This window comes from Sinocyclocheilus grahami, unplaced genomic scaffold (assembly GCF_001515645.1).
Source record: "Sinocyclocheilus grahami isolate Dianchi unplaced genomic scaffold, SAMN03320097.WGS_v1.1 scaffold97.1, whole genome shotgun sequence".
NCBI classification, from domain to species: domain Eukaryota; kingdom Metazoa; phylum Chordata; class Actinopteri; order Cypriniformes; family Cyprinidae; genus Sinocyclocheilus; species Sinocyclocheilus grahami.
In genome coordinates this window covers 328802-352951 of record NW_015505276.1, presented here as the reverse complement: position 1 = coordinate 352951, position 24150 = coordinate 328802, and the positions used below count along the sequence as shown (strand labels likewise).

General features: G+C 36.5%; 5 protein-coding genes across 5 annotated transcripts in view; 3 read left to right on the top strand and 2 right to left on the bottom strand.

The window, feature by feature from the left end:
- Nucleotides 1-2412: 2412 nt before the first annotated feature.
- On the top strand, nt 2413-3753 carry LOC107587979 (DNA-3-methyladenine glycosylase-like). Its single transcript, XM_016275964.1, has 3 exons — nt 2413-2418; nt 2480-2684; nt 2956-3753. The coding sequence occupies exons 1-3, from the start codon at nt 2413-2415 to the stop codon at nt 3372-3374; spliced, it is 630 nt and encodes a 209-aa protein (XP_016131450.1). The 3' UTR covers nt 3375-3753.
- A 185-nt stretch (nt 3754-3938) lies between these two features.
- Nucleotides 3939-19670, bottom strand: LOC107587978 (nitrogen permease regulator 3-like protein). The gene is made up of 14 exons (XM_016275963.1): nt 19667-19670; nt 18546-18615; nt 17335-17373; nt 15684-15816; nt 14381-14455; nt 12125-12278; nt 11957-12038; nt 9966-10103; nt 9430-9586; nt 8333-8439; nt 8044-8173; nt 7039-7228; nt 6754-6946; nt 3939-4608 (listed from the first exon to the last, which is right to left on the bottom strand). The coding sequence occupies exons 1-14, from the start codon at nt 19668-19670 to the stop codon at nt 4443-4445; spliced, it is 1638 nt and encodes a 545-aa protein (XP_016131449.1). The 3' UTR covers nt 3939-4442.
- A 472-nt stretch (nt 19671-20142) lies between these two features.
- On the bottom strand, nt 20143-20963 carry LOC107587925 (hemoglobin cathodic subunit beta-like). Its single transcript, XM_016275887.1, has 3 exons — nt 20810-20963; nt 20481-20703; nt 20143-20366 (listed from the first exon to the last, which is right to left on the bottom strand). Exons 1-3 carry the CDS (start codon nt 20899-20901, stop codon nt 20238-20240), a joined length of 444 nt encoding a protein of 147 aa, XP_016131373.1. The 5' UTR covers nt 20902-20963; the 3' UTR covers nt 20143-20237.
- Nucleotides 20964-22102: 1139 nt separating this feature from the next.
- On the top strand, nt 22103-22965 carry LOC107587927 (hemoglobin subunit alpha-like). The gene is made up of 3 exons (XM_016275890.1): nt 22103-22231; nt 22331-22538; nt 22737-22965. The coding sequence occupies exons 1-3, from the start codon at nt 22137-22139 to the stop codon at nt 22863-22865; spliced, it is 432 nt and encodes a 143-aa protein (XP_016131376.1). The 5' UTR covers nt 22103-22136; the 3' UTR covers nt 22866-22965.
- Nucleotides 22104-24150, top strand: part of LOC107587977 (hemoglobin subunit alpha-1-like) — an 11805-nt gene continuing 9758 nt past the window's right edge. Inside the window, exon 1 of the mRNA XM_016275962.1 lies at nt 22104-22127. The gene's annotated coding sequence lies outside the window, so the exon portion shown is untranslated. The remainder of the gene's footprint in view (nt 22128-24150) is intronic.

The window sequence follows — 24150 nt, the reverse complement described above, 5'->3', positions numbered from 1 at the left end:
TCTGAAATGAGTGACAAAAAATATTGACCTTTTTCATGATATAAAATTTTTTTTTTTTTAGATGTACCTGTATATTTGCCTGTTGTGTGTTTTCTATTGTTCAGAAGTGGGTAGGTTTAGGGAAGGGGTGGGGTTAGGAGCTCCAATGAAAGTATAAATTTATATAACATTATTTCTATTTTTTACAAATGCATGTAAACCATTAAATTAAGACAAACAACTGAAAACAACGGAGGACCTGCATGACGAAAAATGATGCTAAAATGGTACCTTAAGTGTCAAAAAGTGACGCCAAGTTATGTGACGAGTTGGTGTTGCCAGAAAATTAGCCACACTGTTACATGACAGTGCAGCGTTTCCATTTCAGGTTCAGTTAACCAGCACAAAATATGCCCTCGTTTGTTTTCAGTTTGCCAGTGTGTAAATAGAAAGGGTGTAATGAGAAGCATGAAAAGCCATTATCATGTTTGAAGGGCATCCGGTCTGACACATAATAGGTTGTTTGGTGTGACCAAGCACTCGTCCAGCGTGACAGTCTGCAGCCAGCCTGGAGAAGGTGACACTTGTGGCTTTCACACTCTGTTGAGCTCATTACACAAACACGGTTCACAGCGGCCTTGTGTTCGCTCAAGCTCCCTGCATGACTGGCTATAGCATCTTTTAGCGCCTTTTAAGCAGCCGTTTAACGGATAAGTGGACCAGATGAACCAACTTTGAATAAACAAAGAGCCAGGATGGGACCCATTTGCATTCCGTTCTTTTAATGGGACATCATCAGTAATTACTTTATAGATATACAGCAGCTTTATCTTCTTTATTTGAGCCATAAATAAAATAAGAGCGTTATAATGTTGTGTGGTAATCTAGATTTTTACATTTGAAATAAGTGGTGCTTGTCTGTGCTAAAGCTGTTGCAAAGATGCTCATGTGTTCTGAGGTATTTTAGCACATTGTGTTAGTGGTTTCTAGGGTGGTTGGTTATCTAGTAAAAAAACACCCGTCAAGTTCTTATTAATATACACTTTGCCTTAATGTTGATTTAATATTGTTTTGAAGATTGCATTTAATGACTCTAAAATGTCATGTAATATATTTTTCTTTCACCTTGAACATTTCAAACAAACACATACATATATAATATATACACACACACACACACATGCATATATACTCTATTTAAGGGGGTCTGAATACTTTCCGTACCCACTGTATATAAACATTTTTATTTCATTAATAAATAGTTTGCAAAACATGATATTTTACAACTGGAATTTGCCTTGTCAGGTAAAGTAATTATTGATATTTTAAGAGCCACACCGTCACATGATGCTATTTCCTCTTTTATGTTTTTTTCTCCAAGTTGGTTTACCACATAAATTTGTTTTAGTTGAAGTTTTGCAAATATTATTGAAAGTGAACAGGGAAAGAGTTGTTAAAATATTTGTGCTAAAATTATAATAAAAGATGATGCAAAATTACAGTGTCAGTAAGAGTTCTTTTGAAAATAAATTAATGGTGACAGTAAAAACATTTATAATGTTACAAAATATTTATATTCGAAATAAATGCTCTTCTTGTAAACTTTCTATTCATCAAAGAATCCTGAAAAATGTATCATGTTTTTCACAAAAATACTAAGCAGCACAACTGTTTTCAACATTAATAATAAGAAATGTTTTTTGCAAGTTGAAGTTTTGCAAATATTATTGAAAGTGAACAGGGAAAGAGTTGTTAAAATATTTGTGCTAAAATTATAATAAAAGATGATGCAAAATTACAGTGTCAGTAAGAGTTCTTTTGAAAATAAATTAATGGTGACAGTAAAAACATTTATAATGTTACAAAATATTTATATTCGAAATAAATGCTCTTCTTTTAAACTTTCTATTCATCAAAGAATCCTGAAAAATGTATCATGTTTTTCACAAAAATACAAAGCAGCACAACTGTTTTCAACATTAATAATAAGAAATGTTTTTTGCACAGTAAATCAGCATATTAGAATGATTTCTGAAGGATCATGTGACACTGAAGACTGGAGTAATGATGCTGGAAATTCAGCCTTGCACCCACAAAAATACATTGCATTTTACAATTTAGTAAAACAGAAAACAGTTATTTTTAATTGCAATAATATATCGTAATTTTACTGTTTTTATGATCAAATAAATCTTACCAACTAACCAACCCCAAACATTTGACCAGTAGTGCATGTAATTTTTTGCCTGATTTATCAACTGCCAAAAACATTCATAAATCCAATAACCTAGAAAAACAGTAGCACATCTTTACTCCTTTACCACAGAATTTGAGATATCATTAGCAAGCACCACTAGCTACTAACATTTGTTGTCTAATGATTCTCAGTCAATATAATTTATCGACACATTTGCACCACCTGCTGGATGTAAGATGCCTGTACAGCCTCAGGGTGTGGGGAGTTCTGGAAAGAGTGACATCTGGTTTCTGTATGTATTAGGTGTTGGTGAGGAAACTAACTGATGGCACTGAGCTCAGAGGAAGGGTTGTGGAAACCGAAGCATATTTGGGTGGGGAGGACAAAGCGTCCCACTCAGCAGGAGGAAAACACACGGAGAGAAACACTGCCATGTTCATGAAGCCTGGGATCATCTACGTCTATCCCGTCTACTGCATCTACCTCTGCATGAACATCTCCAGCCAAGGTGAGGCTCCAAAAACCGCTGTAATTGACCACACGCACATATTAGGAATAGCGCTTCACAGGAGATGGAGCCGGAAGGCTGTAACCACAGATCCCTCACCGCTAGTTATGCAAGAAACAAGTGTTTTGTTTTGCTGCTCCTTTGCTTCTCTCCAACTGTTTCTCATTATAGGTCAATTTGGCACATTACATAGCGAACGCACACAGACACAAGCCAACAGGAAGGAGACGGCATGGAGCCTCACTAACTACTCTACTATATGTGGGTGCAGGGGAGGGGGCGGCGGTGCTTTTGCGCTTGCTGGAGCCTCTGAGTGGTCAGGACGTCATGAGGGGCCTGCGAGTAGCCAAACGCAAGGCGGGAGCCAAAATCCTTAAGGAAAAAGAGCTCTGCAATGGCCTGTCCAAGCTGTGCCAAGCACTAGATATACAGCGCTGCTTCGACCGCAGGGATCTGGCCACTGATACTGAGGTGTCGCTTGAGAGGGACCCAGAACGAGAGACTGTTTGCGCTGGAGAGGTGGTGTCAGCGCCCCGCATAGGAGTCGAGTCTCATGGCGAATGGGCAACCAAACCGCTTTGCTTCTACTTGAGAGGACACCCGTGTGTGAGCGTGCTAAACAGAGATGCAGAGTGCCAGATGCAATCCTCCACTGATCTTCATAACACTGAGATGGAAATGACAGTCTGATGAAATGTTTAGTCATGAAATCACTCTTTTTAAGGTTTGTTTGCTCAAAAATGAATAATTTACTCACTATCATGTCGCTCCAAATCCGTGTGGTTTTTTTGAACACCAAAGGAGATGTTTAGCAGAATGTCCAAGCTGCTCTTATCCATATAATTCAAGTGAATGCTGACTAGGGACTGTCAAGGTTAAAAAAAATGCTGAAAAGCACTCTAAAAGTATCATGACTTGTTCTCTATATTCTCTGCAAGTCTTCTAACGCAACAAAAAATGGGAAGTTTAAGTCATTATTCACCAATAATCTTCTCATCTTTCCTCACAAAGCTTTCCAATTGAGAAGAATATAACACACAAATCTGCTACTGTGCTCATTTTGGAGCTGGAAAACCCCTGGTGACTAATCATATTCACTGTATTGAGAAAAAAAAGAGCAGCAAAATTACCTGAAGAAAGTCACACAGGGGGGTGGCATGACATAAGAGTAAGTAAATAATGAGAATTGTAATTTTTGAGTCAACTAACCTTTTGAGTTTGAGTCTTGTAACAGCATGTTTCTTTATTGCATACTCTTGTTATTCCTGGTGCTTTATTGATTTTACAGATGTTTGGAAACCCATTTGGACTCCAAGGTAATTACAACCCCCTTTTCTCTTTCTCTGTTTCTACACACTCAGTCTCAATGGCATTGCGGCCTTATGGTCTGGAATCACCATCATGGCATGTGTTTTGGGTCTTGTTTGCTTGAGGAGATGATTTATGACATCAGGGAGCGATCTCCAAATAGGAGATGCTTGGGTGGAATACTTAAGCGATCCATTTTATGCCTGCCCAAGGATGAATCACATATCACGACCCCTGAACCTTTTATTAAAATAAACCGCAAATGTGGTAAAATCATGACAACATAAAAATCTTTGGTCAGTACAGCTATATACAATAGATTATGTGAGTCTCACTTCATAATCCACTTATGAAACGCAGCAGGTTGAAAGCATTTTGCTTATTTAAGCCACTGATGATAAGCAAACACGTCACACCGTCGTCAGACTCACAGTAAATTGAATGATCCATTTAGTCTGGTGGAGACTGGAACAGAGAGATGATGGGGTCCTCGTGGTTGGTTATCACTAAGACACTGCGAAACTTGTCGAATAAAGTTTTCAGCTGCGAGCGACGCATGTTCTCATTGTACATGATCTCTTCCAAGTGATGATGGCCTCTGAAATAATGCAGCAGCCTAAAGAAAGACAACAAGATGCTAATTTACACGCACCCAAATAATCTGTTTATAATCAGATTGAAAAACCAGATCGATCTGACTGAGCTCAATCCGAATTAAATTTTGAATAGGATTATTGAAAAAATTAAGCATGTAAACACTTGAATCTGACTATTTTCTCAATCGGACTCAAAAATACTTTGTGCACATGCACAGAGCTGTTACATGTATAATTTAATACATTATACATCTGAACGTGCCTATGTTAATTTAGGCATGTCTCTTTCATATATCTTTATTCTGTCTGTATGCCTCATGTCTTAAAGGGATAGTTCACCCAAAAATGGAAACTCTGTAATCAATTACTCACCCTCATGTCGTTCCAAACCCGTAAGACCTTCGTTCATCTTTGGAACACAGATTAAGATATTTTTGATGAAATCCGAGAGCTTTCTGACCCTGCATGAATAAAGTCGTTATTTTTCTTTTCTCATAGCTTCATAAAATTATGGTTTAACCACTGATGTCACATGGACTACGTTTCTGGGCCTTGAATGTTTCAGTTGCATTGGTGTAGAGTCTATGCAGAGTCAGAAAGCTCTCGAAATTCATCAGAAATATCTTAAAGGGGTCATATGATGCAATTTCAATTTTTCCTTTCTCTTTGGAGTGTTAGAAGCTCTTGGTGCATAAAGAAGATCTGTAAAGTTGCAAAGACTAAAGTCTCAAATCCAAAGAGATATTCTTTATAAAAGTTAAGAGTCAACCACACCTACCTAAAACGGCTCGTTCTAACACGCCCCCACATATCTACGTCACGATGTGGGAAGATTTGCATAACGTCGCCCAAATGTGCACGCAAAGAAAGAAGGCGTAACTTTTATTCTCGCTGTAGTATTGTCGCCATGTCCTGAAGAGCTGTGTGTTTCGTTGTGAAAGCGAAACTACTTTTGTTTGGTCTTCCAAAAGAGGACGATATCCACTTCGTCATGCCTGGAGCTGATCCGTGCTGGTCGCTGAGGAAATACATGCGGAGTCCAGTCCGGGGTCGTCACATGTGGCTGCCGCTCCTTCGCCGAATCCGCCGGCCGTGCCGTTCTCAAGCCCACCCACCTCTGCTCACTCTAGCCCGGCCTCAGCTCATGCTAGGCCGCCGTGTGTTTCGTTGTGAAAGCGAAACTACTTTGTTTGGTCTTCCAAAAGAGGACACGACTACAAATCAGTGGTTAAGTTGTATTTACAACACTGTTCCAGAACAGTTTAACCCAAATATTCAGATGTGTGCAGCACATTTTATGTTTCCTGATCCTGGAAGAGTAGACTACAATGCCGGCAGTTCTGACTCACAGACTGTAAGCACGTTTTCATTTAAAGGATTTGCCACTGACGATTCAAATGCAAGTTTTGGCCAGTGTAGAGTAGCACTTTTTGTTTGTAATTTCTCCGATCACAAATGCAGACAGGGTTTTATGTTTACGTGGCGCGATGCAATGCAACGCGTAAAAAGACAGTATAAGTCATTATAATCCGTAATTATGTTCCCACTGGATGCAACAAATGCCTCGTTTGTAATGGGTTTTAATGTTTTTGTCTCGTCACTCCGGCCGGACACGGCATCAACAGTATGGTGAGGGGCGTAACATTTCCGTCACATGCTTGAGGTATTCGGCCAATCACAACGCACTGGACAGCTGGCCAATCACAAGCACACCTTGCTTTTCAGACTGATGAGCTTTTTAAAAATCGACACGTTTCAGAAAGGCAGAGAGGAGAAACAATAACGTACAGTATGTGGAAAATAATGTGGTTTTTGAACTTTAAACCACATAAACACATTTCATTACACCAAATACACAAAATAATGTTCTTTTTAGCAGCATCATATGACCCCTTTAATTTGTGTTCTGAAGATGAACGAAGGTCTTACAGGTTGGTTTGGAACGATATGAGGGTGAGTAATTAATGACAGAATTTTAATTTTTGGGTGAACTATCCCTTTAAAAACTGGTCAGTGGTTGAGACTGAATATATACTAAATATTTGCTAAAAACTGGATTGAATTGATTCCGATTTACAAAAATGTGTGCATGTAAACCTACCCACTGTTCTGTACAAAACTAGGTTTGAGATTAGAAAAACAAGCTATAAAAGACACTCCGTCACCTGGCAAACAAGCGCAGGTCCTCTGGGTTCTGTGCTGCTGGGACACGGAGGATGGCCTGCCGCTCATGTTCGGTCAGGCTGGCCAGAAGCGTTTCTGTCATTCTTTTATTGAGAGGAGAGTCTCCTCCAGTCTGGAGCTCAGCGCTTGAGTTATCCATACTGGGACTCGTGAGGGTCATGTCATCGCTACTTGCTGCAGAGGGAAAATGAGAGAAACTACTGAGACTTTATTTGATCATAAGAGTATCTTTTAAGTGCTAAGTTGGAGCTGACTGGGTTACATACTGGGAGAGCCGAAACTCAGGGCGCTGGGTGTGCTCAGACTCCGGCCTGTAACGCGTGTGACTAGGGGTGGCTCCTCCTCCCGAAGACCAGGCTCCTCCTCAACGGGTGGGACCAGCAGACAAACATACGTGTGGAGCTGAAACAGCAGCCGGCGCTGGAGCATCCAGACCACCATCTGAATGAGCTGGGCCTGCTCAGATACACACACATGATGGTGTAGTTACAGCATCGACAACCGGGGTTAACTGACAATGCTCTTCGCACAAACCCTGACCCTTACTGAGATTAAATCAAATCCAAATGAATAAACGTCTGACGTTTCAGCAAATATTTGCTAACATCTCAAACACTAGTCTTATGTCACTCTTAATTAACATTCACATACCATTGTTGCATTTCGCTGCCTAGTGGCAGTTGCAAAGAACTTTCGAACTGTTTGCAAAGCATCCATTACTCCGTTTATTCACCATGGTAAAACAGTGAATGTATGAAGATATCCACACAAAACAAATGATGGTCAATATATATTTGAAGGAAAAAAATGTAGGTTTTCTAAGACTATTCCATGCAAATAATTATACAATTATTTTATTATTTATATAATTATTATATAATATATATTTATATAATTATTATTTATTCATAAATATGTATTATAATATTTTATAATTTATAGTATATAATTATTTATATACTTATATAATTTATAAAATATTTTTTATTAATTCATACATAATTCTTCATAATTTTAAACAGAAATGTAAAATGTAAAAAATAATGTTTAAGTGTACTTATTTACTTGTCTCATACTTTTGATTAGAATGCATAACATCTGGTCACATATGGTTTAGCTGCAAAAATTTACGCTCAGATTGGATCTTAAATTCTGCATGCTCCTATGCGCAACTTCTTAATGCCCCTGTACTACTTTCCATTGGAAATAAATGACTTCCGATCTGATGTTTGTCATACATAGTGAAAAGATGGCCTTATTAAGACTCTTACCTCATGCACAGGGGCATCCAGTGGATTCCTGAACTCAGACAGAGATACAGGAAGTGAGAACTTTGCTAACATGGAGGGCAGGTCATGACCTGGAAATTGGAGGGTAAACTGCTCAGCCAGAGGAGAGTAGCTGGGGGAGAGAGACACGAAATAATGAATAATGTTTGCATTGAGATTTTTTAAGGAATTACAGTTTTTTTTGTTAAAAATTGTGAGAATATTTTAGTCTGTACAACAGACAAAGCATGCCAATTTACAGGTTTAATTATTTTTTAAAGAACATACTTACATGCAGATGTTTGCGTGGGGAGACAGCATATACACGTTGTTCTCACAGAGAGGATAGATAATGATAGCTTTACCCCAGTACACCAAATGTGCAGCTATCTGGAAGACCTGTGGGAAGCAATGTAACATTTATATTTGAAGGAAAAAAATGTAGGTTTTCTAAGACTATTCCATGCAAATAATTATACAATTATTTTATTATTTATATAATTATTATATAATATATATTTATTATTTATTCATAAATATGTATTATAATATTTTATAATTTATAGTATATAATTATTTATATACTTATATAATTTATAAAATATTTTTTATTAATTCATACATAATTCTTCATAATTTTAAACAGAAATGTAAAATGTAAAAAATAATGTTTAAGTGTACTTATTTACTTGTCTCATACTTTTGATTAGAATGCATAACATCTGGTCACATATGGTTTAGCTGCAAAAATTTACGCTCAGATTGGATCTTAAATTCTGCATGCTCCTATGCGCAACTTCTTAATGCCCCTGTACTACTTTCCATTGGAAATAAATGACTTCCGATCTGATGTTTGTCATAGATAGTGAAAAGATAACCTTATTAAGACTCTTACCTCATGCACAGGGGCATCCAGTGGATTCCTGAACTCAGACAGAGATACAGGAAGTGAGAACTTTGCTAACATGGAGGGCAGGTCATGACCTGGAAATTGGAGGGCAAACTGCTCAGCCAGAGGAGAGTAGCTGGGGGAGAGAGACACGAAATAATGAATAATGTTTGCATTGAGATTTTTTAAGGAATTACAGTTTTTTTTGTTAAAAATTACTGTGTGCACTGAATTTATTTAATACACGAGTTTCCCAATTTGAGTTGAATTACTGAAATAAATGAACTTTTCCACGACATTCTAATTTATTGAGATGCACCTGTATAACTTTTCACTTTACTCCCACTTTAATCCTGTGGGTGTCAGCTCAGCATCTCATACATTTTTTGCCAAGAGTAAATCTACAGCTCCTTTTTGTCAAACCAATGGAACATTTCTATGTGTCAAACATTAGGGAGGACCAGGCTGATAAATGTGCAAGGCTGCATCTAGTCTTTGACCTGTAAGAGAGCCAGGTCAGCGTCTTGAGCCAACTGCTGCAGGTTCTTGACGGCTGAGCAGGTTTTGATGAGCCGCACTAGAGCAGGAGAGCAGTCCAGAGGGAGCTGAGCTAGTAAGGCCTTCTCATTGTCCAGGAGCAGCAGTGCGTGATACGGCCTGCAGGGGGCACAGCATCCCAACACTACTTGCAGTTCAAATTACACTCTGGTCTTAATAGCAAGTGCACTTGATCATGCAGAAAAGCAGGAGAGACTAAGGCTATGTTCAGAATATCATATAACCATACTGGTTACAATATCTTACTACTTACTTGCTGAAGTAAACAGTCTACATACTGTGCACAAAGAATACATGGATAACCTACTACTATTTTTGCCAAAACTGAGGAATACTACATCCCATAATTCAGTGTGATCAAACTGAAGAGCATTTGATGAAGCAAAATAGCCATTTTCATTTTCCAGAAAATAACTGGATGCAACTTGCTGAATTAAATGCAGCTTGATAAATAAACTGAATATAAGCTGTAACTCACCGAATGGCCTTTAGGCTGCGCTCAAGAGCTTCTGGTGGGATGTGTTTCCCTCCTACACGGTGGATTTTGTGTGGCAGGCAGAAGCTGACCTCTAGCCAGTTATTAATGTGAAGCCGAACGACTCCAGTTGTGCAGAGGCTGAAAACAATACACAATAGCATCATGACAAAAATGACAAGAGCTGTTCTTTTACTGCAGAATACGAACAAAAGCAAATAGCTGTTTGTCTGCAACATATTGAGTTTCATGCTTAACGATTTAAGTTCAAGCATCAATAACAATCCTGAAACACAACTGTAATCCCTACAACATAACATGCTGCACAATTTAGCCCAAACAGGACAGGACATAAGAGTGTGCAATATCTACGATAATATCATAATTGTTGTTTTAATGATGTGGAAGCTGACATTGAGCACGTTTACATGCACACCAGTAAGCTGATAACTCACAAATATCAGCTTATTAAAATAACCAGTTTTCCCCGTTTACATGCACATCAGTAACCTGACAACGCAAGTAAGCTGCGTTTACGTGACTTCATTAATAAATCAGGTTATTTCCCTGTAGTGACGTCAATATATAATCATTTGCTTATCTGACTCCGAGTATGCCGTACATTTGTCAGTTGTGATGTTAAATTAAGCTTGCAACATGTCGGGAAACTTACAGCTCACATATGATCCTCTCATGCAGTTATAAACGCAGCATTGTGACTGAACCACTTCTTCTGCTGCACAAGATGAGAACACATTTTTATCATTTTCTGAGTCATTAAAAAGTTTGCTTTTGTGATATATTTCCTTCTGTCTTTACTGCAAGACGTTTGGTCGTTCTAGATGTGCTTAAATCTGCACTAACGATGCGTTCTTGTCACGTAGGCCTATCACACATGCGCACCTCAATAAGCCGACAGAAAGCGGGTTATTGCGTTTACATGCCGTGCGAAATCGGAGTAAGAGGCAAAAAACTACCTGTTGCGACCGGTTTATGCTTACGCCGTTTGTGACCTTACTCCGATAAAAGAAAACGGGTTACCGCATTTACATGACCAAGTGCGTTTTCGGCTTATTAAGCATAATCGGCTTAAGAACATGCATGTAAACGCACTCATTATCAAGAATGTCACTCACTAGGCAAAAACGGATAAAAACATGACTTTCAAAACGGTTCTGATGCAACAGAACTGTTGAGCATCTCTGAAAAAAAACAGTGTGGTGTTTAATTCATGAAAGAATCAGCATTTTTGAAAGAATCAAATGATTCAATCATCCATTCCTAAATACAGTTACTTTGTTCCTGAATGAATCAGCTGTTTGAATGAATTAGTTTAATGCATTACCCATTGAGCATTTAAAATATATATTTTTTTAAAACAACCATTTATTTCAATATTCCAAATATTATTTTTCAAACATTAATCTCAAGACATTTATGCAATTGTAACTGCAGTGTAAATACATCTAAATGTGAATTTAATTTGCTTGGTAATAGCCTAAAATGTCTTCTTAATCTAATCAAATTGATTAATTGTAAGAATTTAATATGAAAGAAGATGCACACATCTAACAAGGCTAGGGAAAAAAAAGTAAAACTGCACCTGAAAATCCTTTATGTGGCAAATATTGACTAATGAAATAGTTAATTTTTGTCGCTGCTGTGACCTGACCGGCGCCACGCAGAATATGAAGAATATGAAAAGTTAAACCAGCCAAGGTACAAACACAAAAGTATATTCAGCAAAATATCATTGAATTATTGTTTTTGACAAAATCCCAGAAAATAGGAAGATTTTTTTTGTAAAAATCACACAATCCTAACAAAGCATGTTCCTTCTAATCAATTACAGCCCTAACTAACCTATTCCCTACTGCTGATCATAAAGACCCTTAAAATCAAAGGGAAATTTGTTGTTAAGAATGTTGTTAAAGTCTCTAACCGCAGATGCCAGGAGTGCTTGGGTAAATGTTGTTCAATATAAACCAACTCACCTGTCATAGGCCTCTTTTAGGTCTCTTGCTAATTTACACTTGGGAAGGATTTGGCGAAACGGCGACTGTGGAGTGCCGTCCGCTATAATGACAGGTAAACAGCAAGGTGAAAATCATGCAGCACCTTCAGTAATTGCATTTGCAGGACAAACACTAGAGATGTCTCACTCTCGGTCATGGTGGTGACCTCGTCCTGCACTGTCAGCATGAGCTTGGCCTCTCTGGTGAGGTACTGGCACCTGCGCTCCTCGTGCTGCAGGGCGATGGCAATGCGACGAGACAGGTTATGCATACAGTTGATGACCGAGGCGTCTGCATTGGCCTGTAGAAGGCAGAAAATCGAGATGAAAGATGGTTATTGTTCAGTTGATGAGTGGGTCAGTGACACGGCACTCATTTATTGCTCGTAACTATTAGTTCATTACACAACATTAAAAATGCAATAATTAATGCATATGCCTCTTCCATGATGACCATTTTTTTAATTGGTATAGAAATTCATTTTGATATTTTTGGGGGACATAAAGTAAAAAATGTCAAACTGTCCTGAAATCATAATGAAAACAGACTCTTTAAAAATATAAAACATTAGGCATAATCTTCTAATATTACTTCTTAGAGATAAATAAATACATTTAAATATATGAATAAATACAATTTCACAAGCTCATTGCTTAATGTACTATTTGTATTTCCTTTTCCTGGACACAGTTCTTTGTCACATATTTAAATATATATATTTTTTTTTTTGCTTCTAACTTGTTTGACTTCACAATGCCTGAAATTTTATTTTCAGATATGGAGCCATAGTATATATATATATATATATACCTTTATTAAACATATCAAATAACTATAATCTGACATTTATATAATCAAATAAGAGTATAATCTATTATATAATTATAATCTAATTTCATAACAAGGTATTCAGTTAAAATTGCCTTTCAGAGTTACACACATTATTCCACAAGTTACTGAAGAGTCAAACACTGATATTTTGTAAGTATTTGATGAGTGGGTCATGGAAGTCATGCAACTTTTTGTCCATGTCTATTAATTTATTTAAAAATTAAAAATGCAATAACTCATGACTTGAATATATATATTTTATGATAAACTATTTCTGTATTCAAACAAAGATAAAAAAACATCTAGTAACTTACAAGTAAGTTACTTAGAGCCTTTATGTTGAATGGGTTATTAAAGGGTATAATGCATTACTATTAGTCATAATGTGTATATTTAAGAGGGGGCATAAAGTACAACCCACTAACAACCTAATATTTTATTGAATATTCTCTTGAATCAAATATGCACATATGGTAAATTTGCAGATTAATGGTGGGCATAGTGACCAGAGGGAGAGTACTGAGAAAGGGAGTGGGCATGCTGGAGAACTGATAGTGAGTTTGCATTTTCTGCAGCCGGGGCTCTGACTCAGCAGCACTCTGCCGTGTCAAGTCATGGTGGCACATACGGGTGGGTCTGATCGTGTGCAGTCTGATTGTGCAGAGAACAGAGTCCCGCCTCCCTGTCAGTCTGCCTGATAGACAGCACACTGGAGGCTTATCTCAATCCACACCCTTTCTGAGAAGCCAAAACTAAACACTTGACCTCAGACAGCTTCACAAACAGCTGATTCACTATACAGTGCCTCCACAAAGTACTTAGACAATTCTAATTGTACACATTTTATTGCAATGCGTGTCAAACCATGATCAAACCAAATGATGAAAGTCTTCAAATACTGTACATTTTGCACCTTAATTTAGAACAAAGTACTGTTGTTTTATATTGCATTGCAAACTTGTATGTTTTGCTGGAAATGTGTGATTGTGGGGTTTTTTTCTTCGTTAAAATGCATTGCATTTGGTTAGATACTTTTATATGTAATGTCATGATAATCACACATTTGAAGTTTATCTTAATATTTTTGTTGGCCACTGTATCTCAAATAGTGATGTGCAAAATATTTCAACTTAAATTGATGATAGTACATTAATTGACAAACTTATACATCATGAATTCAACTTATACATTAAAATGTATATATTTTATTGCAATATATAACAAATAATGAGCAATCAAACAAACCATGAGCAAACTAATTGATGAAAGTCTTCAGATACTGTACATGTTGCACCTTAATTTAGACCAAAATACTGTTGTTGTTTTATACTATATAACTTACTGCATAACAGACTTGTGCGTTTTGTAGGAAATTTGTGCTTGTGCTCTTTCTTTAAAATAAATTGCACTTGGTTTGATATTTTCTATATCTAATGTCATGATAGTCATGCATTTGTAAGTGTATCAATATTTTTTCAATTGAATTCATTACAGTATATTAATTTATAGACTTTTCCCATATATATTAATAGATTTGTGTTCATTAAGAGTTTAAATGTATTGTTTTCTTACCCTTAATGCAAAAACGACACTGAACAGGATCATGGTGGGCAGTTCTCTTTTGGGGGAGGGGTCGGTTTTGGAGACCTGGCGAAGGAACATCATTAATAAATGGATTTAGATTAAGCTTATTTTATGATTAAGCATGTATTTCAAGGAGACACATGTAATGATCATTTTAGAGCAATGCTAAATAATGTTTTGCTTTCTTTTAACATGTTATCATAATAGTAAGTTAACGGAATGTTGCATAAAGAGTATTGTAGTTCAGATTATAAAAAAGAAACTCTTTTAAGAAACTGCATAGTATTTTTTACATTTGAGAAATAAATGTGAACTTTTAAGTATGTGTATGTAGATTATACCGTCATTGTGCAGGTTAGTATAACTGATCATGATGCATTTTATGATGCAGCATGCATAACAGACAGTGATCTTTTAATATTCTGAATCAATACTGAATTTACTTGTAGCTTGACTTGATTGAGGTTAAATCTTAGCTGTTAAAACATGTTCAACAAATGCAAAGTGTTTGTTTGCAGGAGGAGCATTTCATTCTACAGTGGACTCCTCCTAACATATTTTCTCTCAAACAGAAGGTGGAGCTCTTAGCCTGTGTTCATGATAGTCACCAGTGCATTGGCAATTGACTTAAACATGAGATGTTTATGTGAAGAATAAATGGTTACTAAACAGCACAGTTCAAAAGCATTTCCTTCACTCTCAGACTATGCAATATAACAGCAATATAACATTAAAAGGTTTGTGGTCAGTATGTTTTTATTTATTATTTTATTTGTATTTATTCTTTTTTTTGAAGAAGAAGAAATAATTGATACTTTTATTAGCAAGGATGTACTACATTGAGCAAAAGTGCCAGTAATGTAACAAAACATTATTTTTCAAATAAATCATCTTCTTTAGTACTTTCTATTTTGGTTTCCACAGAAATATTAGCAGCACAACTGTTTTCAACATCGATAATAATAAGAAATGTTTCTTGATCAGCATATTAGAATGATTTCTGAAGGATCATGTGACACTGAAGACTGGAGTAATGATGCTGAACTTTCTGCTTTGCTGACACATTTGACATTTTATAAAATTTTACAATAAATGACATTTTAAAACATAATAAAATACAAAAGAGTCATTTTAAATTGTAATATTATTCCACAACATTACTGTATTTTTTATCAAATAAATGCAATTTTACAAAAACACTACAAAATCTTAAGACCCCAAACTTTTGAATGATATCATATGTCTTTTAACTGGCCTGACATCTTTCAGAAAGAAATTTAGCTTGTCTCACCTGAATAGTATGTGGAGGCTGCAATAAGGTTGGATGTCCGACGAAGCGCACATTGTCTATTTTTAGTTCAAACTTCTTGCCGCACATATCAGACTTGGTGGCCAGAATGGTGGCGAGAATAATATCAGAAAACCTTTTAAGGTAAAGGAATAAAGAGAGGAATAAAGTACAGTGATCACAGAACAAGTGAAAATAAAATCAGTGCATTATAGTGGAGGGTCTGATTGGCTGTCAAGCTCTAATCTACTCAGCACTGAGAATTACACACTCTAACCCAAATTTCTAGGGGATTCACAAGGGAAGGATGATTGGACAAATGATTTGGTGATCTGGACTTTTCTTTTCCTGATCTAAATCAAAGTCTCTTTAAGACAAGTCTCAGAACGCTGACTGTTTCTATAGCAACCGGGACTTCTAGCAGCTGCAGTGACGTGCTGACTTTACCAATTGGCTCTTTCATTCAGAAGGCGGGGCTTCCTGCGATTGAGCGGCCATATTGAGCATTGCATTTTTCCCCATTCAAAACTATGCGAGTGACACGTCTTGGGTATTCTATAGTCTTTGTCTAAAGGCACCACTAACCTAAAATGTGAGAATGTTTGGTGACTGGATCAATCTGGCAGAGAGATGAATCTGCCCTGTATATAGTTCATCCATTCAGACAAGGCTTCTTTGAGAGAATTAAACCCCAAGAAGGCCCATCGTACAAAAGGCAGTGGTCTGATTTAAACATTTAATCGCTTTCAGTGGTGAAATTATTTTGTGAGGAAGAAAAATGAAAGGAAAACAGGTCTTTAAGTGTATTGAGTTATGAACATTGCATTAATGCAGGCCCGTTACCTATACAGCTTTTGACTGAATGACATTTCTAGATTGCAAGATTAACCCACATGATTTATTATTATGGAATAATGTACTTCAAAGAATTTAACAAAATTATAACTTTTTTTCAAATCTGTTACTGTGACCCAAGTTTGAAGGTGATACTATGAGCTTAGATTACATAAATAGTAAATAACAAACAATTACTCACAATTTCCCAGATTACATTTGAAATGTGAGAATGTTTGGTGACTGGATCAATCTGGCAGAGAGATGAATCTGCCCTGTATATAGTTCATCCATTCAGACAAGGCTTCTTTGAGAGAATTAAACCCCAAGAAGGCCCATCGTACAAAAGGCAGTGGTCTGATTTAAACATTTAATCGCTTTCAGTGGTGAAATTATTTTGTGAGGAAGAAAAATGAAAGGAAAACAGGTCTTTAAGTGTATTGAGTTATGAACATTGCATTAATGCAGGCCCGTTACCTATACAGCTTTTGACTGAATGACATTTCTAGATTGCAAGATTAACCCACATGATTTATTATTATGGAATAATGTACTTCAAAGAATTTAACAAAATTATAACTTTTTTCAAATCTGTTACTGTGACCCAAGTTTGAAGGTGATACTATGAGCTTAGATTACATAAATAGTAAATAACAAACAATTACTCACAATTTCCCAGATTACATTTACCATTGAATGCATACATATGTGATCTAAAAATATACATATATGCCAGACAAATTATCAGGGAGAAAACGTGAACAAAGGTGGGGTGCTCTGGAGAAAGGAGAGGTGGTTCAGAATTGTGGTTCAATCTTACCCTGCTACCAACTGTTCATCAGTTAGTGGAGTTTGATCTCTGAAATGGGAATAGGGCCATAAAGAAAAAAGAAAAAAAAAACGAACAAACAAAAAGGAAAAATGCAGCAGACAAGTCGGCAGGATGCATGACATAAGGGTGACAAAAACAAACCAAATTTTAAGATTGGTCAACCAGGACAGCAAGTTTGTTTTCTTTTTATATATTTAAATGTAGCGTCAACATTAAATTGTGATAACTTTTTTTTTTTTTGCATTTAAAATTATGAATTGTAATCTACTTTTAACTAAGTTCTCTTCTGGATCAGGCCATACATATATTGTGTTTCTTAAAGGTATATTTCACCCAAAAATTAACATTTGCTGAAAATGCATTCACCCAGGACCATCCAAGATGTAGATGGTTTGTGTCTTCATCAGAACAGATTTGGAAAAATTTAGCGTTACATCACTTGCTCAGCAGTGAATCATCTGCAGTGAATGGGTGCCGTCAGAATGAGAGTCAAACAGCTGATAAAAATATCACAATAATCCACATGACTCCAGTCCATCAGTCAATGTCTTGTTTATTACAAACATGCAGTTTTTCATTTCACAAATCCATCAACCAGCATTTGAACCATCCATCCAGGCCTTCTTTATACTGCCCCGATTGGTCTCTTTAGGCTCCTCCTCCCAGTCACTCCAGTACATCATTCTGCAAACAGCACAGATTTATTAGGGCTGTGCAATTAATCGCATGCGTTTGTCATGCGCATCTCGTCAGTAAAGCCGGTTCCGTGATTAGTAGTATATCTCCATCACCTGCTTTCTGATGGAGCGGCATTTAATACACAGAGCCGTAGTTCACCGACAAGCCAGACAATATCGCGTTCATAATCGAATGCGCTTCATCTGCGATTATGAACGCGATATTGCCTAGCTTGTCAGTGAACTACGGCTCTGTGTATTAAATGCCGCTCCATCGGAAAGCAGGTGATGGAGATTTACTACTAATCACGGAACCGGCTTTACTGACAAGATGCGCTTGACAATCACATGCGATTAATTGCACAGCCCTACCACCAGGGATTACTGCATGCAGAAAATGCTGACAACAACAGAATGCAAAGAAAACACAACTCTAGTATAATTTACAACAACAACATGCATAGTTCTAAAGGAACTTACAAAAGGAAAAATAAACCCTTAATTCTTGTCTTTGCATAATACCTTGAATCACCATCCTGGTCCTCTATAGAGTCACCTGAAGTATTCAAGGCATACGGACTCCGCTGTTTTGCTTTGAAGAAAGAAAATACACACCTTGAAAAGGGCAATTCTTTGTGTATATTGTGTATATAGTGTAAAGTAATATAACTGAGAGCGGAAATACAAAACAGTCTTTTTGCAATGTGTCATAACAGTGTGACCGTGTCTGTTTGATACTCAAATATGTGACCCTGGAGCATAAATGCAGTCATAAGTAGCACGGTTATATTTGTAGCAATAGCCAACAATACATTGTATGGGACAAAATTATCGATTTTTCTTTTATGCCAAAAATCATTAGGATATTAAGTAAAGATCATGTTCCATGAAGATATTTTGTAAATTTCCTACCATAAATATATAAAAACTTAATTTTTGATTAGTAATATGCATTGCTAAGAACTTTATTTGGACAACTTTAAAGGCAATTTTTTCAATATTTCGATTTTTTTGCACCCTCAGATTCCAGATTTTCAAATAGTTGTATCTCAGCCAAATATTGTCCTATCATAACAAACCATACATCAATGGAAAGCTGGTTTATTCATATATATATATATATTCATATAAATAAATTTCAAATTAACCCTTATGACTGGTTTCACCCATAGAAAACATTTGGCGCATCATAAAGAGGAAGATGCGACAAAGAAGACCTAAGACAGTTGAGCAACTAGAAGCCTGTATTAGACCAGAATGGGCCTGTATTAGACCATTCCTATTCCTAAACTTGAGCAACTTGTCTCAGTCCCCAGATGTTTGCAGACCGTTATAAAAAGAGGGGATGCCACACAGTGGTAAACATGGCCTTGTCCCAACTTTTTTGAGATGTGTTGATGTCATTTGATTTTTCATCTTTGTTATATTATGAATGAAATTTGAAACTTCCACATCATTGCATTCTGTTTTTATTCACAATTTGTACAGTGTCCCAACTTTTTTGGAATCGGGTTTGTACTTCAATTCAAGTGTAAAATAAATACACTTACAAGAGGAGTAGGATTTTCCTCTGGTACATGGATTTGTAATAAATACAATTATTATTATAAAGTGAAAGTCGTGACATTTGACAGTATGGTAACCCATACTTGGAATTGGTGCTCTGTTAACCCATCCAAATGCACACACACACATGTTTGTTTCTTTGAATTGTGGGGAATTTCCATAGACTTCTATTACTTTTATACTGACCAACCTTTCTGTTTCACAAAGGGTTCTTTGTGGTGAAAGAAGGTTCTTCAGATTATAAAAAGGTAAGAAAGAGATGGTTCTTAAAGAACCTTTGACAGAATGGTTCTTTGTGGAACCAAAAATGGTTCTTCTATAGCATCGCTTGAAGAACCTTTTGAAGCACCTTTATTTTTAAGAGTGCATAACCATCTGCCTGTCATGTTCCCCTCTGCAAGTCTGTTTATAAAACTGAGGTCTAATAAGGTTATTTTAATAGTAGGCTATTTTGAGTGTAATAAAATATTACTCCATAACCACTGCTAATGCTGAACATTATGACAAATGAAAAGATAAATGAAAAAATAATGATGAATGAAAAGACTCAAAATCCATTCCTTGATTGAATGCTTTATTTATATACTTTTTGACACCTTTAATGCATTGAATCATAATTGAGTTGAGGCAGGGATCTCGAGCAGGACTTCAGAAGTAACGGCTGGAGAGAGCGGACACAACTACGGACAGGAATTTCTGCCAGGTGGCCTGAACAGCGGGGCTGAACGCGGATCCAAATGCAGTCGCAACGACGATGGTGAGACAATCGGCCAGCAGCTGTGTGAATCAAGAAAACGTGCATTTGTTAGGTAACAACCGTCTGTCTAACTGAGGTGCTGCGATATCCTTATTAATAAGCTCAAACTTGGAAAATAAAGAAGTAGCATTTACCCTGAAGTTGTCTGGATCAACGTTGAGTTTGTCGCAGTGCAGCTGGCTGAGCTCAGAGTAAGTGCCTTTGATGCCATCCAAGTTCTTCACGGCTTTTTCCAACGCATTTAGCACAGTTTTCCCATGGTTTGACACCTTGGGATTGCCCAGGATTGCAGCCGCACTGGATAGGTTTCCAAAGGAACCGAAATACCTCTGAGTCCAGGGATATACAATCAGCACCCTGTCATGAGAAACAATGAAAATACATAAATCCAATGTCTGTTCAAAATGCACCACTGAATGAACAACATGTTGTGTATATCATCATTTACACACTGTTAAATTACCTTGCCAGAGCCTGGGGTCCGATTTCACCGACGTTGATTTTGCCCCAGACACTCGCAATAGTATTGCGCTCGGAATCTGACCACTCCACCATTGTGATTATCTCTTTACTTTTTCAACAAGTGTGAATGCTGAACATAGATAGATGCGCGCGGAGTTTTTATTTATACTTGCGTTCTCCGCCCCACATCAGCCGCTAAAACTGATTGGCTATGTGTGGTACCTAGTTGGATCCGATCCTAGTAAATGTTACATTTTGATTAGAAACTGCGAAGTTAGATTTGTCAGAAATATATTTCAAACATCGTCAAATATGTGTGGATCTATCAATCAACAAAATCACGATCTATATGTGTATTGTGTTTGTCTAATCAAGGCTTTAGCTACATGTGATTTGTCTAAATCCAAACTTTATTTACACTATAGTTATTAGCCTACTCAAAACCACTAGGCAGATGAAAGTCATATTAACAAAATGAATGGCAAATAATCAAAGTAGGCTATTCGAATTAATATTATAATATTTGAACACATTAATCAGTGGCAAACAGCTGAAAAGCTCAGGTGTGGTAGGCTATATACATTTAACATCGAATTAACCAAAACGACCCATCTAATACCTAATTTAAGTTTTTTTTTGCCTATTTGAACGAGTTCCAGCGCTTTTTCCTTTATCTGGACACTCAGACCAGCTCCTCCCATTTCAAACTGTTCTTAATTTGGTAAACTTTGATAACCGGGGATGTCCTGTTCTTTTTAAATTTGTCCCACCCTTTAGGTGGCACGTGGTGTCCCCAAATGACCCCAAAGCATCTCATACATGCAAAGACAGTCGACTGAATATAAATAGCATCTTAGTGGAATAATTAAAACAAAACAAATAAAAAAAGGACAATATTATTTCTTTTATTTCAGACAAAAAACATTCAGTAGCCTACATTCAGATACATTCAATACATTTTTCTACTCACTGAAACCAACGTAATTGTTTATTGTGGATTATTATATTCGATACTCTATTTCTGTAATTGTTTCAGTGTATTGATGATAGAAAATCGACAACTGGATTTCTAGGTACTTTCTGTTTTTAAAATAAATAACATAAATAAATGTAAAAAAAATAAAATAAATATAACCATTCAGTATTTTTGATAAAATACTGAATGATGAAATTAATTGACAAAAAATAGTCTGAACTTAAATTTTGGCTGAAGTCTGAGAGGTGGAGCTGGTGCTTGTTGGGTGTGGCAGCACTGCGCGTTATAAAAGACCCCTTATCCTACACCTAAAACTCTGCTCTTGTAATAACAAGGTGGAAAGGATCGGAAAATGAGTTTGACAGCTAAGGATAAAGATGTGGTCAAGGCCTTCTGGGGTAAAATCTCTAGTAAGGCCGACGCCATAGGCCAAGAAGCTCTGGGAAGGTAAGAGCTCCACATTTAAAATCATTTTTTTTATTTCAAAAGCACCTAATATTCTGGCAAAAACTATGTGCACTAAATGGATTCTTCTCCTTCCCGCAGAATGCTTGTTGTCTACCCTCAGACTAAAATATATTTTGCTCATTGGCCTGATTATTCTCTCGGCTCTGCCCAAGTGAATAAACATGGCAAAACTGTGATGAGAGCCATCACTGATGCTGTGGGCAAAATGGATGATCTTATTGGTGGACTGAGCTCCTTGAGTGATCTCCATGCCACCACGCTCCGGGTAGACCCTGGAAACTTCAAGGTGAGATATTTAATAATGTGCTGTAGCTTTTCAAACCTGTTTCAATCAATGTGTTAAATTAATCTGACACACTCAAATCATGGTATTGACTGAGCACTCTACTGAGTTAAATAGAAATGAGACATGTGAAATAAAATGCAAATTATTCATTCATAGTGCATTAACTGTTCATTTACTACTTTTTGGGTTGTTTTTCAGATTCTGTCCCATAACATCCTCGTGACTCTTGCAGTTCATTTCCCCGCTGACTTCACCGCAGAAGTGCACGTGGCCGTGGACAAGTTCCTTGCGGCTCTGTCTGCAGCCCTCGCTGATAAATACAGATAAACTCATCATTCCGGGGCTTCTCGTGCATCTGCAAACAGAGGCACTTCAAATGATAAAGCTAAAATATCAGATGCAGTTAATAAAATCTATAACAATCAAATTGTCACTTCTATGTGTTTTTTCTGGTCGACATGAACCAAATCAGTTTGAGACAAATAGGCTGCTTTGCATGACTGATTGTCCTTAACAATGAAGGAGAACACAGTTATTTGTATCCTCCCATTGTAAATCGGAGCTCAAAGGAGGAATCTTTCTATTTTACGAATTTCATTATGGCTGCTCCGTTCTAATAAGTTCCTCTTATTTACTCATATAGCCTAACCTTGAAAATATTTTAATTCATGCTGAAACAAAAATGTGATCCTGATACCAGCAGTGGAGTAAACTAGTAAAACACAGTGACATAGTAGAAATTGCATTGTGTAGATCCAGGGGTGTAAAAAGTCCTACTCCAAAATTCTCCATCCTAAGTAGATGTACTGTGTAACTATTTTACTCAGTTAAAAGTAGCCGACAAGCATCTGGCCAAAAACATACTTGAGGTGAAAGTAAAAAAAAGTACATCTTTAAATTGTTAAAGTAAATGCAAATCATCTTCTCAATGCAAAGTGAAAAAAAAGTGCATGAAATGTTTTTATAATTTTGATTATTAAAGCTACGCTTTACAATTATAGGCTGCCTACAATAGGTTGCTTATTTGTACATGCAACATGTAGCCCATATCAAAATTAGTCAAATTAATAACTATTTTTCACATATTTCTGTTTTTTAAATATATTTCTATATTTCCGTTTTGATTAATTCATAAATGTATATTTGTTCTTTCATATTTTTGTCCGTTCTTAATAAACATCACTTGTCTGGTGACTGAAATCTCTAAATGACTAGGCTATATACCGAACAGGGCTGCGTTTCCCCAAACATAACTATGTTCAAGTTATACCTTAAAGCTGTACCTTACCGTACGTGTTTCCCGAAATGTTCTTAGTTTAGTTTACCTTCTGTAAGTCATATTTTCGTAAGGTTGGTCTGGACCACTCCTAGATATACCTTATCATCACTGTTGACAGTTCACACTTCTTTATATTTCAGTCTATACGAATATACTGTAATTCTAAAGTTGTAATAGCCTACTCCCAGTGTTCAATAAAGACAAACTGAAGTGTTTTGATGCAAATAATAATATTGTCATTAGACTGATGGTTGTTAGCTTTTATATATATATATATATATATATATATATATATATATATATATATATATATATATATATATATATATATAT